Below are 15,277 nucleotides of genomic sequence, written 5' to 3'. Positions count from 1 at the left end.
TTTTGAAGGTCCTGGCGCACCAGGACAATGGAATTGCCCACAACATGAAAAGTAAATAAACACCCCAACGTATATTCTATGAGGCGTTATAAATCTTTTGAACATGTAATTTTTTTTTTTTTTTTTTTTTCCACAAGGTTTTCAAATATTTGGAAACTTGTCTTGTGTTTTGTTTTTTTTTTTTGTTTTTTTTTTTGTTTTTTTCCCCCCACAGTTGTCCATTTTATAAGAGATTTCTAACGTGTACATAGCAAAAAAATCACACTGCAAAATACATTTTGCTACTCATCCCAAGTATGGCAATATCACATGTGTGAGACTTTTTCACAGCCTGGCCATATTGAGAGGCTCAACATGCAGGGAGCATAAATTACATATCTAATGTCATGATGACCTATCACACTTTTGAAGGTCCTGGAGCTTCAGGACAATAGAATTACCCACAAAATTACCCCATTTTGGAAAGCAAACACCCAATGTATATTATGAGGCATGGGCTGTAGATGGGTACTCTGGTACTCTGATGGGCTGTAGATGGGTACTCTGATGGGCTGTAGATAGTTACTCGGGTAAGCTGATGGGCTGTAGATAGGTACTCGGGTACTCTGATGGTCTGCAGATGGGTACTCTGGGCTGGGGGCAGGTACTCTGATGGGCTGGTGACGGGTCCTCTTTATTACTGGTGGCAATCAGTGTAACTTACCACTGGCTCCTCCTTGTACACGATCGGTGTGTGAGGAGGAGAACCCGGTAACGACTGGTTACTGTCTCTTGTTTACATTCTGTGATTGGGGCTCTTTACTCCTATGGAGGATGGGCTGTGACAGAGTGACACTCTTCATCCCCGATCGCCGCTCTGCGCACCCCTGGGGGTGCACACGAGAGGTGTGTGAGGACAATGCTTGTGACCAGTTGTGATTGGACACAGCTAGTCATGTGGTAAAGAGACTTTTTTTTTTATTGGCTCTTTGCACTGATCAGGGATGGGCTGTGTCCTGAGGGGACACGCCTCATCCCTGATTGCCATATCCAGAACCGGATGATGCGATGACGCCTGCCCGGAGGGAGGAGCTGTTCCCATGAGCGTAATTTTTACTATGACCCGGTATGGAAGAGGTTAAAGAGTAACTAAACCCAGGAGCCTGCATTAATTATATCTGGTCTCCCGCAGTACACAGAACATAGAAATGCAATTTTTTTAGTAAATATAAACTGCTAAATATCTTTTCTCATCAGCAGTATATAGCAGTCTTGTGACTTTGATCAGTGTCTGGTTAAAGCTTGTAGGAGGTGTTTTCATTTTCCTCTGACTGTCTTATGAGGATGCAGGACTTCTGACCCTCTGGACAGTGCTGATTGGCCCTGTGCTGATCTCATGCACCCTCCCAAGAAAAAAACCTCTATAGCAATACACACCAAACTGAGCATGTGCAGAGTGACTCCAAAGGCTCTGTCTTATGAGATAGATTGGGGCAGTGGAAGAAGGGGATGATCAGAAAAGACAGGATCAAACAGCCTTTTTTTTACCGAAATGTGGAGGCTTAGACCCTTAGGTTCCACAGTGAGTATAACCAGTATGGTTTACTGCATATACACCCTGATTTTGCTGATGGTTTAGTAACACTAACTGCAGCAGGGAAAGGTTGGCTTGCCAACTTGGTTAGCTGTATAAAACTCAGAACTGAATGAACAGAACTACAAATCCTTTAGCAGATCAAACCCCACTGATTTGGTGTATTTCACCTGTTTTGCCTGGAGTTCAGCGTTGGGCTGCATTCACACCTGAGCGTAGTGTTTTCAAGCAGAAAATCGTGCAAATTTACAGCGCTTTTGCAGCTTTTTTACCGCGATTTTGTGCAGGGCAAAAGGTCACCAATGTCAAAAGAAGAAAAACGCCCAAATCTGCTGGATTCGAGTGACAAAGGGTCCGGAACTTGTTTGAGCTTCAGGCGTTCGGCTTCAGGCGACAGGGAGTGGAGATTTGAACCATCTATATTGAGAATAATAGATTTTTTCCGCTCTAGCGTTTTGTAGCTTCAGGCTTCAAGCTACAAAACTCTCAGGTGTGAATGGGGTCTTAATTTTAACTGTTATGAGTTTTTATGTAAAGGTCTGTATCAGGGAATGGTTTAAAGAGATTACACACCATTGAAGGACACAGAGTCTTTAACCTTTGGGTTACATTGCTGCTTATGGGTTTGGACAGTAGCAAAAAACTGTATGCAACTCAGTATAACCTCCTCTTACATCTGGTGTGTTTTTTTTTTTTTTTTTTTTTAATGTCGGTCTTCTCATTTCAGATGCACCCTTCACCCCAATGACTCCATGGCAATGGAGGGGCCCTTGTCCAGGGTGAAGTCTTTAAAGAAGTCTCTCCGCCAGTCATTTCGCCGAATCCGAAAAAGTAGAGTATCTGGAAAGAAAAGGCCAAATACGGCGAGCCCCAATAGCCGGGTGAGTGTCTCCCTTTCTTTTCTTTTTTTTTTTTTTTCTTCTTGATGGGTTAGTCCATAGGCGCATGTTCCCCACTTTATCTAAAAAAAAAAAAAAAAAAAAAAACAGCAACTGACAAGATGCATCTGTGCACCCCAGTGCAAACCAGCACCAGAGGTTTCACAACCCTGTATAAGAAACCAGTAGAACCATTTAATGGAGAAATTTTTAGATACTGTTGGAAAACAGGTTTATGGTTGACGGTAACCTTGTCTGCTGCATGAAATTGAGCAATTTTATTATTTTCTGCGGACAAATGTTCTGATCAGCTTTGACGATAGTGCTGGCGATTTGCTGCCAACTAGTGTTTACTTTCTGCTTTATTTTTTACCACCAGCTACAAGAGGCCAATGCCCATCTGGCAGAGCAGGTTGGCCCACATGACCTGGAGGTGACCCCAGTGCAGAGGAGAATTGAGCCACGTTCTGCCGATGATTCGCTGTCCGGTGTTGTGCGCTGCTTGTACTTCGCTGACACATTCTTACGGGATGGTATGAGCGCTTTGCATAATGATCATCTAATCTTCTTTCTTTTTTTTTTTTTCCCTTTACGACCTAGCCTGATCAATGTAAAGGTTTTATTTATATTTAGTTATTACATATGTACATGGTAGCAGCGATCTTTCCTTTATTACATGTTAACCATTTGACCCCCAGAAGATTCACCCCCCCCCCATGACCAGGCCTTTTTTTTGCGATATGGCACTGCGTTACTTTAACTGACAATTGCACCGTCATTCAACGCTCTACATAAATCAAATTTTATGTTTTTTTTTTTTTTTTTTTTTTTTTTTCCCCCCTCTCACAAATTTCTCTTTTGGTGGTGTTTGATCACCACTTTATTTTTTTTTGTGCTGTAAACTAAATCTAATTTAGGAAAAAAACTATTTTTTACTTTCTGCTATAAAACAGATGAAATAAAACATGTAATATTTAGCATTCTGCTACATATTTTTGGTAAAAAAAAAAAATCTCAAGTGTAAATTGATTGGTTTGTGCAAAAGTTATAGCATCTGCAAACTATAGAATATATATACTGGAATTGTATTAATTTTTATACTAGTAATGGCCACGATCAGCGACTTATAGGAGGACTGCAATATTGTGGTGGACAAATTGACACCTGACACTTTGTGAGAGCCAGTGACACTAATGGCAGTGATCAGTGCTAAAAAATATGCACAGCCACTATGCTAATGGCACTAACTGGGAGGGGGCTAAACGCCTAGGGTGAAATGTGTGCCTGACAAGTGTTTTTGTGGTGCTTTTACTAAGCGATGGGGTGGATTCCATCCCCTCCCCTTTGCTGGGAAACAAAATCCATGATATCCATAGAGCGCCCTGTGTTTCCTTCGATGCTCAGGTGTTGGGGAAAGCATGTCCATTGATTGGCTTCTGCTGTGACTAATCTAATTTCAGAGAATATGAATAACACAAACTTTTTTCACTCATGATTAGTGTTTGGCTGAAGCCATTTATTATCAACTGTGTTTACTCTTTTTAAATTATAATTGCAATAGAAACTACCCACATGACCCTGATCAAAATTTTACACTTTATTCTGCCGTAGCCAATGACAGGTTGACTTGGCCTTCTTCTGTTTTGGTTGATTGTCATCTTGGGATGTCCAAGTACGTCCCATGCGCAGCTTCCTGGCTGATGAATGCAAAGGTTCCTCCAGTATTTTTTTTTTTGATAACATACTGCATTCATCTTGACAACAATTTTGGCCAAATTTCCTGTGCCTTTTGTAGCTCAAACATCAGCCATCCACCTCTGTGTTTCACAGTAGTAATGGTGTATCTTTCATCATAGGCCTTGTTGACTGCTTTCCAAATGTAGAGTTTATGGTTGTGGCCAAAAAGATAAATTTTGGTTTCATCACTCCAAATTAGTTTGTGCCAGAAGGTTTGAAGCTTGTCTCTGTGCTGTTTAGCGTATTGTAAGTGGGATACTTTGTGGCATTCGTGTAGTAATGGCCTTCTGGTGACTCGCCCATGCAGCCTATCTATCTTCAAGTGCCTCCTGCCACACCACGTTTTCAGAGTCCTGTATTTCACCTGAAGTTATTTGTGGGTTTTTCTTTGCATCCTGAACAATTTGGCATCCTGGCAGTTATGGCTGAAATTTTAGTTGGCCTACCTGACCGTGGTTTGGTTTCAACAGAATCCCTCATTTTCCTCTTCTTGATTCGAGTTTGAACACTGCTGATTGGCATTCTCAATTCCTTGGATCTTCTTTTTTTTTTTTTTTTTTTAATTAGTCCAACTACTTTTTCCTGCATATCCTTTGACAATTCTTTTTGCTTTCCCCGTGACTCAGAAATGTCAGTGCAGCACTGGATGAAAGATGCAAGGGTCTGTCAGGAGTCCAGAAACTCACTGACCTTTTTATACACACACACTAATGCTACCTTTTTAATGGCCAACCCCTTTGTGTCAACTTGTGTACATGTTATCAGGCAAAAATCACCAGGGTATGTAAACTTTTGATCAGGGTCATTTGGGTAGTTCCTGTTGCCATGATTTAAAGAGTAAACACAGTTGATTGATAGTGTTATCATTCATATTCTCAGAAAAATAGCCAAGAAATCATAAATTCTATCAGTGTATGTAAACTGTCTGTATCTATCTCGTATCTATCTATAATTCTGCACAGAATGTAGCAGTAAATCTGCTATTGGGCGGTTGGCAAATGGTTATTTTCCTTGCATGTGATAGGTAATGCTTTACTTTGGAAACAATACTCAAATTTACGAAACTCTGGAGCATGTGCACTTTGCAAAGTACACACTCTATTTGCCTTTAGTAAATCATTCTGTTCAACCCTGTGGATTGAGTTTTATAAATGGGATGTGTCATATTTTTAAGATTTTGGCTTGTATGTTCTCTTCAGTTGTAAAGTGGATGTAGTATTTTATGATTCGGTGCATCTGCATGATGCACCTTTCCAGCTGTGATTGTTTTCCCACATGATATTATAAAGTTATAAACTAAAAAGCAGTTTGAATGTGGCTTTCCATTTATATGAACGTAAAACATAACTAGTGCATTCCAGGGCCACCAGTGGCTCACAGTACTATTTCCAGTTCTGCTAAACAATCCGTATCTTGCATGATGTCCTAATTGTACAATTGTTCAACTCCACCAAAACCTGACGGTATGGTGTAGATGAAGAATATTCTGCCTTCTTGCATCTCCAGCAGAGTTCAGTTCTCCCTGTGCCACAGCCATCAAAGACCCCAAATATGGTGGCACAGAACACTGATGTATTTTCCTGCAACAAACATTTAACACAGCCAACTGCAAGTGACAGCATTGGTATAGCCTTGCGTGCAGGGCGCAATCAGTGCATTTAGCCCACTACCCGAATTTTTGTGTGTTCTATATGGTTTATATTCCATACTTCCCACCCTCTAATCCTTTTTTTTGCAGTCAAAGGAAACCACTGTGTGTTTGAATGCATTGAATTAGAACCACAGCTGTTATCCGACTGAAATTATGGTTGTAAGCTTCACATTTTACACTTCTTGTACTACATATTAGGATCCATGTCATTCAATTGGCATACATTTTGGATAACTGCTGTGATAAAGCAATAAGCCTCAAAAGGAGTCCGATATCAGTCTGATTTTAATGTTTCTCACTGCATGTCTGTTGTGTTTTTTTTCAGAGATACTTTTGAAAGTGCTTGTTCATTTGATGTAGCAGTCTTTGATTAAGCACATTAGTCTTTGATTAAGGACTAATTCATTTTAGGCTCTGCCTTTTCTTTGAAAATAGGAAAACACATCCGCCAATGAGCTCTTCCATTATTTTTAATAACCCAGTGCAATGACTACATACAGTGATGTCTCAACCCAAAACCAGCCTTCCTTGACGTGTTTTTAGCACTCCTGGCTTGCTCACAAGGATAGGGGCTAGCAAGCCAGGAGTAGTAAAACGCATCAAGGAAGGCTGGTTTTAAGTTGGAGACATCACTGTATGCAGTCAATGCACTGATTATTAAACATTATGCAAGAAGAGCTAATTGGAGTGCAGCTGACTTTTTTTTTTTTTTTCTCCCTATTTTTAGTGGAGTGGAGACAGACTGTGATGGCTGGTACCCAGGTTGTCCATGTGCAGGACAGACCAGTCTTGAATGGAGCTATGGATCTGTGTGTTTTTTGCTTTATCTTTTGACTATACAGAATAATTTGGGAAAAATTGGTCCATTTGGCTGTAGACATTTGATGTGAGTTTTCCTTCTGGAGCCTGTGAAGGAAACCTGCAATGTTGTGTAGCCCCTTACCATCTCACCTTGTTTTCTCTTTGCAGCTGTCCACCATGGGCCCACCTTGTGGGCTGGCACAAACTCTGGCTCAGTCTTTGCCTATGCCTTAGAAGTCCCTTCGCGGGAGAAGTTCTCGGAACGCTCAGCAGAGGCTGTGCTGGGCAAAGAAATTCAGCTTATGCATCGAGCTCCCGTTGTCTCCATAGCAGTCCTGGACGGACGGGGAAACCCTCTTCCAGAACCCTTTGAGGTGTCGCGTGATCTGGCCAAAGCACCTGACATGCAGGGAACACACTCTGTGCTGATTGTTTCGGAGGAGCAGTTTAAGGTATTGCTTTTATAAGGCCAGCCATACCCAGATGATACTAATACACTAGATATAGTTTGTTGGGACCACCTATGCAAGCAGGTCCTTTTTAATACTAACCACCAATGTGCAGGGGTACTACAATTTTCATTGCCGCCTCCTTTTTTGTTTGTTTTCTGGCTCAAATTTTTCATTTTATAATTTTACTGTAAATTTTCTTGCTTAGAGGATAGGCAGGTGTTATCTTGCCCTGGGTATCTCATACGCTAGGTATGCCATTGCTCTAGCTTATCTATCTTAAGAAAAACTGTCAGTCCTGGATGGATTGCTCCTTTGTGAAAAGAACTGCAGTATGGAAACGGTTTCCGGAATGACTGGAATCTGAAATTTTCAGCTTCGTACTTCAGAGGGGCCTCCAAGAATTCCTGGATTGATGGTACCATTCTGCATGACCAGGTTAACTTTTGTGCTTTCCTTTGACATACTACATACAACAATCTTCTGGTGCTCTGAATCAATGAGTAGGGGTGGTCTTTTGAAAAAATGTTCAGCCAGTGTGTTTTATATCCAGGGATTGTGAAGGAGGTGGCTAATATAAAAGCACTTCCATGTATCTGGCAAAAAAAAATTTCAGCTCTAAATGATGTGCTCCCGACAAAAAACTGAAAATGAAACCTGGAAATTGAGCCTGTATTGTATGCTCAGGTTTGCTTTTTTCATCCAGCAGTAACTGTAGTGCTGGGCCACCCTGCTGCTTACACTTTCCTGTAATCTGGTATTCTGGGAACACCAATTGCTGAGCTGTGTGAATGTACAGAGCTCCTTGCTATCTCACGGAGATGGAATAACTTAGTCATGTGACAAGAAGCTGGAATTTTCAGTATGTGTGTTTGCGTAACTGTAGATAAACAAGATGACCTGCATAATTTAAGATTTTACAGATTTTTTTGTTTTCCTTTCTGTCTGTGCAGGTTTTCACTTTGCCCAAGGTTGGTGCCAAAACAAAATTTAAGCTGACCGCCCACGAAGGCTGCCGAGTGAGGAAAGTGGCTCTTGTAAATTTCACCAGCTCTGCATCTGATGATTATTCAGAGAACTGCCTGGCGTGTCTCACCAACCTGGGAGATATTCATGTGTTCAGTGTTCCCGGGCTGCGGCCGCAGGTGCGCTATGACTGCATTCGCAAGGAAGACATCAGTGGCATTGCGTCATGTGTGTTCACAAAGTATGGGCAAGGTGAGCCTAAGCTGAGCTAATGGAAATCCCATAGCAATAGTGCACAGACACTTGGATCCGTAGGATTTCAGGAATAATGACAGAATGAACATTTAAAGGAAGGGGAGGGTCTCGGGTCAAAGACCCACTTGAAGGATGAGGCGGGTCTTTGAACGATTGCACACGAAGGACTTGTTCTGCAAGCTGTGTAGTAGAACTGTGCAGAAAAACTTAGCTCGGTCAACATGGTATGAACAAGCCCCAACACCTGAGGGATGAGGAAAGTCTTGGAACAATGGAACACCAAGGCTTGACCATACATTACTTTTTTTTTTCGTTCAACCCGCAGGTTGAACAAAAAACTTGATTCCTCCATTCACTCAGTGGGGTGGGAATTTTCCTAAAACTGGAGAGTGCAGAGTCTGGTGCAGCTCTGCATAGAAACCAATCAGCTTCCAGGTTTTATTGTAAAAGCTTATTTGAAAAACCTCATGTTAGAAGCTGATTGGCTACCATGCACAGCTGCAGCAGATTCTGAGTGCTCCAGTTTTACGAAATCTCCCCCAGTGTGGATGGGAATCCCCCCGTCAGAATACACTGATCAGCGTCACAAATGCTGATCGAGAGCCAATTTCCCAACAGGCTGGTTGTACACAAGTTAATCAACTTGTGTTTTTAGTCAACATGCCCATGCATGGATTGAAATTTGGCTGGTCCTGGCGGAATTTTGATCCATGCATGACCGGCTTAACACTTGGAAGAATTGTAGTCGGGGGGAACAATCGCACACCAACAATTGAAGAATTGGAAGTCTTGAAACAATATAACATTTGAAGGAAGCAAAAGCTCTTGGAACAATGGCATACTAACAATCAAAGGACAGAGAGTCTCTGAATCGAGGTGCACTAAACCTTGAAGAAAGAGGATGTCTCGAAACAAAGGCCCACTAATGCCTCGTGCACACTCATTTAATATGCAATGTTAGTACAGTGAACTACCTGCTGTGCTATTGTGTTCTGAACCCCCCCCCCCCCCTCGGTCGTGTGATTAGCTTCTTTCGGACAAGCAAGTAACTGTACACATGGGCTGAATGTCGGCTGGTTTCTACTGTACCATCTGATTTAGGCTGATATTTGTAGGATGGGGAGGATCTGGGATTAACTTTCACTGCCATAACCCTCACCTTTGGTGTGCTTGGGTAAGGGTGATGACTTTACTAGGTGTCAGTGAGGGGGTTAAATTTCACTGCCATGATCACCAATGTTTGTGTGGAAGGGGAGGGGGTTTAACAATACTGATACCAGTGCTGAGGTCTAATATTGCATCCATGAACACCAATTACTGAGGTTACTATTGTGTCCAGTGACACCAAAGCTGGGGGTCATTATTGTGTCTACTGACACCAATATTGGAGGTTAATTTGTCCCCTGATAAAAATGCTGTTTTTTTTTTTTTGCAGTTACATCAATACTAGAACTTATTTTACTCCCAAATTCTTTAGTGTGCATTACGATATACAGCAAAAATTATAATGTTGAAGTATGAAAATGCGCTGCTGTTGTGTGACCTTCTGGAAGTGTTGGGGCCACATTTGAGTCCTATCATTTTCATGTTGACCACCACTGAATATGTAACCCTACAAACAGTAAAACACTGAAAGACCTTTTTATACCTCTTCCTTGCAGGGTTTTACCTAATTTCCCCATCAGAATTTGAACGGTTTTCACTCAGTGCCAAGAACATCACAGAGCCGGTGTGTTTGGTAGAGTTTGATAGGCCCCATGATCCTGGGTACCTCAGGTGAGGTGTTTGTTTTTCCATCTAGACATCCTGTGTTACGTTAGTCTGAATACTTTGCACCACTATATATTTACTCTAACATTTATTGTGTTAAATATACTATATTACAGCAATAAAGACACTCTATCAAAAACCAACCAAGCCAATGGCACTCACATCCCCCGAGAGTGTGATGGAAACCAGCCAGTGACTGAAGGTAAGGGAGGCTGCGGGTACAATGCTGCTGTACAGAAATTTGGAGGTGGAATGTTGGACTACTGCAAAGTGGTGTACCTCCATCCCTCATAATTCATTGTGAAAGGATTTAACTGCCCATGGGACTTTAACGAGGTACATCACCGACAAACAAACCGCGTTCAAGCAGGGTTTCTCAACCAGGGTTCCTCCAGAGCAATTTCTTGCTCTCAAGTTCCCACTCACCCCATTGATCTTTTCAACTATCGGTAAAGCCACGCACATGGGCTGAATGCTGGCCGACATTTGGCCGGTTCAATAAAAAATGGCCGACATTCGACCCGCATGTATGCTAGCCGGTCCGACACAAGTCTGCTGTTCTGGGCTTCTGTTGGAAGAGCATACTAGAAAACCAGCAGCCAACTGGTTCCCGATCAGCGCTTTTAGCCAATGGCTGCCCCCCTGTTAGAACACAACAGTTCAGTGGGGTAGATCACTGTACTAACATCGGAGCATTTAGTACAGCGGCTCCAATCAGAGTTGACAGTTTTGGTGTGTGGTTTTTTTGTTTTAGTTTTTTGGGGTTGAACAAAAAAGCTGATTTACAGTATTCATTGTCATTACAGTTAACGGGCACGGTGACATAACCGTTTTTAGAATTCCAATTCCATATCTATCCAGTTCCATTACTTTTTAAGATGCTGTAATTTCAGGAAACCCTCCTGCAGGGATGAACTGGAGACAAAGGTAGTCAGCCTTACTGACTTGCACCACCGAAGACTGGTATCTCAATGCCCAGGAGGCACCAACACTTCTAGAATGAGCATTAGTTTTTTTTTTTTTTTTTTTATGACCTGAAAGGTAATGTCATATGTGCTAGTAAGGATTAGCTTCGGCGTGTTCGCACAGCCCATGTGCAGAGCCAGCCAGGAACCAGAATGTCCTGATGCGCGGCTGCAGAAATCGGCAAATGTGTCACTGCCTGTGATTAGCGCAGTGCTGTCTTCCTGGCGGGCTCTGCACACAAACCGGAGCTAATCCTTATGTGCTAATATGCGTCGTACCTGAAAATGAAGCACTCCAGCGATGCACTGTCTTTGCTGGAAGCAACGCCCATCTTCCCCCGGTCTACCTCCCGGCTCTGCGGACTCCGGCTGTGTGACTGGCCAGAGTTGCGATGTCACTCCCATGCATGTGTGGGGGAACCACCATTTACGGAACAGGATGGCTGTTGCTTCAGAACGTATGTGCCGCTGACGTCATCGACTGCATATACAATAAATGCCTCCTAAACGGTGCTAGTTCAGGAGTTATTTACAGTACCTATAGGTAAGTCTTATAAGTCAGAGATGGGAGTTTACTCCCACTTTAATGGATATTTATTTATACCTTGTGTCCTGGGATGTACAACAAAGAAATTGTTGGGATGTAAAACAAAAAGTGTAAATTATTCTGATGTGGGCAATGTTAGACTGAATTAAAGTGAGTATAATTCTCTCTCCTTGCAGGAAATACATGTGAGCACATAGCTGCCTTTTCACCCCTCCCCCTGGATTCCCCCCTGAACAGTACAGACACTACATTGGACACTACCGGGGACATCACTGTGGAGGATGTCAGGGATATGCTGGGGTGAGCTGCCCACAATGGTGTCCTTGCACACCATTAAAAACTGACCTATTTTTGTGTTTTTTTTTTTTTTTTATATTTTTTTTGTTTTTTTTGACTGATGCATTGCTTTGTAAAGGAAGTGTAAAAAATAGGACTTGGTTAGTAAGTAGGGGGGGGGGGGGGGGGGTAGCTGTGTACCGAGAAAGCGATGTCTGACATCACTTCCGAGTCAGCCTCTGTGTCCCTGGCTAGCTTAGCTGGGAAGGGATGTTTTGCAATGCAGTCTGCTTTGCAAAACATTCAGTGGAACCCAGAGGAGACCTGCAGGGTCTTTTTAGACCCTGCATATCTAATTCAAGACAACCTGTCGCCTAAAAAACATCACATAGGGAACGTTATGTCCCCTATGATAGTGGTTCTCAACCTCAGTCCTAAAGTACCCCCACCAGGCTGTGTTTTGGCAATTTCTCTTAGCTAAAATATCTGTCCAAAATACCAACCCATTGACTGTGATTTAAAGCCTGCAAACATGGCCTGTTGGGGGTACTTGAGGACTGCTCTGTGATTGGGGAAAACCCCCCCCCCCCTCCCAAAATGAGGCCCCAACCTCCCACATATACGCACTCATGAATGTAAATGCATGCGTCGGGGGTGCCTATGCGTGAAAACATTGATTGCGATATAGAGAGATGGAGATCTGTCTCCAAAAAAATTGGATAATTTACGTTTGCTTTCCCTAAAATTCACTTTAATGCGTTTGTTTTTTTACTGGCATTATTGAAACCTTTTGTGGCAATCTCATGTGATCTACTATACGTGGAACTACCATTATTTTATTCTCTAGAGTATTTGCTTTCAGAAAATATGTTTGGAGGTTTTACATCTTCAGGGTTAAAATATTTTTTTTAATGTGCAAAAAAATGCAAACGGCTCTGGCAGTAAAAAGGTTAAAACAAAGTCCTGCCTAGCAGTGGACACTGTAGAAGTCTGCTGTTACCTTTATTGTTCAATGTTAATGTCTCCTCTGTGCCCTGCTCCGGCTTTATTTTATGCCATTGTTCCACTGCCAATTATGAGAATAGAAGGTCTTTAATGTCGCTGTCAGAATAACATTTAATATGAAATTACACGTTAAAAAAAAGACACATGAACAGAACACTTCCATCTATAATAAACTCCTGCAGCAAGTAAATTAAATCTTTACACATTAAACTAAGAAACTGCAATCTACTTTTAATACATAAAACACATAACCAGCTTTAACATTACTGATTTATTTGATTTCATTTTTGCATTTCTAGCCTTTGGAAAGAAGCTGCCCCTAAATCTATTTGTCCTCTCCTAATGTTCCTGAGGTGCCTGCCTGATGGCATTAGTTCAAATAAGTGATGACCAGGATGAGATGAATCATTCACAAGTCTCTGCTCTAGAGACAGCAGGACTCCTAAATATCAGCCAAGTTTGCAGCCTACAATTTTTTTGTGTGGTATAAACAAATAATAAAGGGCAGTCTGATCAACCATCGAGCTACTGGAGCTCCGTACTGAAATACAGCAGACCAGTACCCTCACAATAGATGACTGATAAGTCTTAAAACACTTTTCCTTGGCAGTATCAGAAAATCTAGTCCGTTGTGATTTTTTTATTTTTTATAATGGCTCTCAATTTTGTAGCAGCTACAGAACGACTCCCCTTGGCTTTTTGTGTTACTTGGAAAAGAGTTGCAGTTAATAAAAGGTCTGTGTCTGTGGCAGCCACTGAGCAATTTGGCTTTTTGAAGTGTTTGCTACAGAATTGCCAGCGTCATTAGCTGCTCATGTTCTACAATACAGCTATCGACCATGCCCCGGGGCTTCATAGAGAATCAATGTAATCGGCAGCTGCTGCATTCAGCTCCAAACTGCCAGATAAAATAAACCGAGAGATCTGTAGTTGCTACTGAGTTGCTAGTGTGACATGGCCCTTACTTTTGGGCTTGGCCATGAAATCAGGGGATGTCCAGTCCCAATGACAAACCGCTGCCATTCTGCTGTCCAGTGAAATGTGCCCTTGCTTATCAGTCATACAGTCTCTAGTCAGTGGCAGAGCATGGCAAAGAAATCAGGGGACTTTTTTTTCTTTTTGTATCACTTTTACAATTGTTCTTTCTAGATCCAATGAAGAATCTGAGAAAAACATGAAGAATTCAGCAGAAGAGCCTCGATTACCAGAGATACTAATTAAATGAGATGAGCGGCCCTTGGGGGACACACATGTACGTACACACAAGCGGACTCACCTGTTGATATAGTTATTTTGCACTGTATAATTTTGTGATTAATTTTGCAAATTCAACGGTTTCCCTATATCTAGTGTAGGGGTCTCCAAGCTTTCTAAGCAAAGATCCAGTTTACTGTCCTTCAGACTATAGGAGAGCCAGATTTTGGCCAATGAGAATAGAAAATGCAGTGGGTGAAATAATCACATAAAGCCTATGGACAGTATGAGGTATTGGTATTAATAGGAAGGGTGTCAGTGGGAGGAATAATACTCTATCATTGGTGTCAGTGGGAAGGTTAGTACCCCATCATTGGTGTCAGTGGGAATATTAATACCCCATCATTGGTGTCAGTGGAAGGAATAGTTCCCCGTTTATGGAGTAATAGTGCCCCATTGTTGGAGCCAGTAGGAGGAATAATGCCCTAAAAGCAGGATAAAGGCAAGCAGGGGGCCACGTGGCTCCCACGGGCAGAAGGTTGACAGACCACTGACCCTAGTGCAAAGACCTTGGATCAGTAGACCTTATAGATTGTGACTTTTAGCATCATCTAGTGGCAGATAATTTAAACAGGAGCATCATGGGATTCATACCTGGGTTTTATAATGTGTAAACCTACCTTGCAAAATTGTTTTCATTTGTATATTTTTTTTTTTCCCTGTACAGGCTCTTCCTTGGCCTTTTTGTTTCCTCCCTTTTTTTTATTAATACGCATGATTGATTCTGAGCAATGCCATTAATAAACCTTAAAAAACTCATTTTTGCCACCAGAGGACATAAGGCAGCTGATGATCCAATCACGTCTGGCTCCCCCAGTACATCAGCAGCAACGGATAAAGCAGCTTCAGCCAACTTTTTATGGCTACCAATTTACTGATGACCCCTCCTGATCCCTGAGGTGCTCTGAGAAGGGGCATCAGCGCTTTCCTCACAGTATGAGACAATATCCAGCTCGTTCGGTATAAACGCTTCACCTCTGAATTATTGTAGCTCTAACATTTTAAGACGGTTAACCTTACTGCACGAATATTCCTGCATCACTGCATACAATGTAGTCGCCAGAGTGGAGCCAGACCAAAAAGTAGGGGGGGAACAAACTGGCCTTGCACCCCTATATGTTCTGCATCTAAATGGACTGTGTATTCCTTC

General features: G+C 42.1%; 1 protein-coding gene across 3 annotated transcripts in view; it reads left to right on the top strand.

Moving 5' to 3' along the window:
- LLGL1 (LLGL scribble cell polarity complex component 1) overlaps window positions 1-15,277 on the top strand; it is a 114,737-nt gene that overhangs the window by 98,425 nt on the left and 1,035 nt on the right. For 2 of the 3 annotated variants that reach the window (XM_077449444.1, XM_077449442.1), the window contains exons 15-23: window positions 2,301-2,454; window positions 2,831-2,984; window positions 6,809-7,092; window positions 8,043-8,307; window positions 9,972-10,086; window positions 10,197-10,282; window positions 11,769-11,892; window positions 14,023-14,125; window positions 14,795-15,277. The exon at window positions 14,795-15,277 is cut by the window's right edge and continues 1,035 nt beyond it. In XM_077449444.1, coding sequence (XP_077305570.1) covers window positions 2,301-2,454; window positions 2,831-2,984; window positions 6,809-7,092; window positions 8,043-8,307; window positions 9,972-10,086; window positions 10,197-10,282; window positions 11,769-11,892; window positions 14,023-14,098 — 1,258 coding nt within the window. In that variant the 3' untranslated portion in view covers window positions 14,099-14,125; window positions 14,795-15,277. The remainder of the gene's footprint in view (window positions 1-2,300; window positions 2,455-2,830; window positions 2,985-6,808; window positions 7,093-8,042; window positions 8,308-9,971; window positions 10,087-10,196; window positions 10,283-11,768; window positions 11,893-14,022; window positions 14,126-14,794) is intronic. The other variant, XM_077449443.1, reaches the window with a different exon arrangement.

The sequence above is a fragment of the Lithobates pipiens genome, unplaced genomic scaffold (genome assembly GCF_037356315.1).
Source record: "Lithobates pipiens isolate NorthernLeopardFrog02 unplaced genomic scaffold, aLitPip1_a1.2 Scaffold_22, whole genome shotgun sequence".
Classification (NCBI taxonomy): domain Eukaryota; kingdom Metazoa; phylum Chordata; class Amphibia; order Anura; family Ranidae; genus Lithobates; species Lithobates pipiens.
This window is presented reverse-complemented; position numbering and strand designations above follow the sequence as displayed.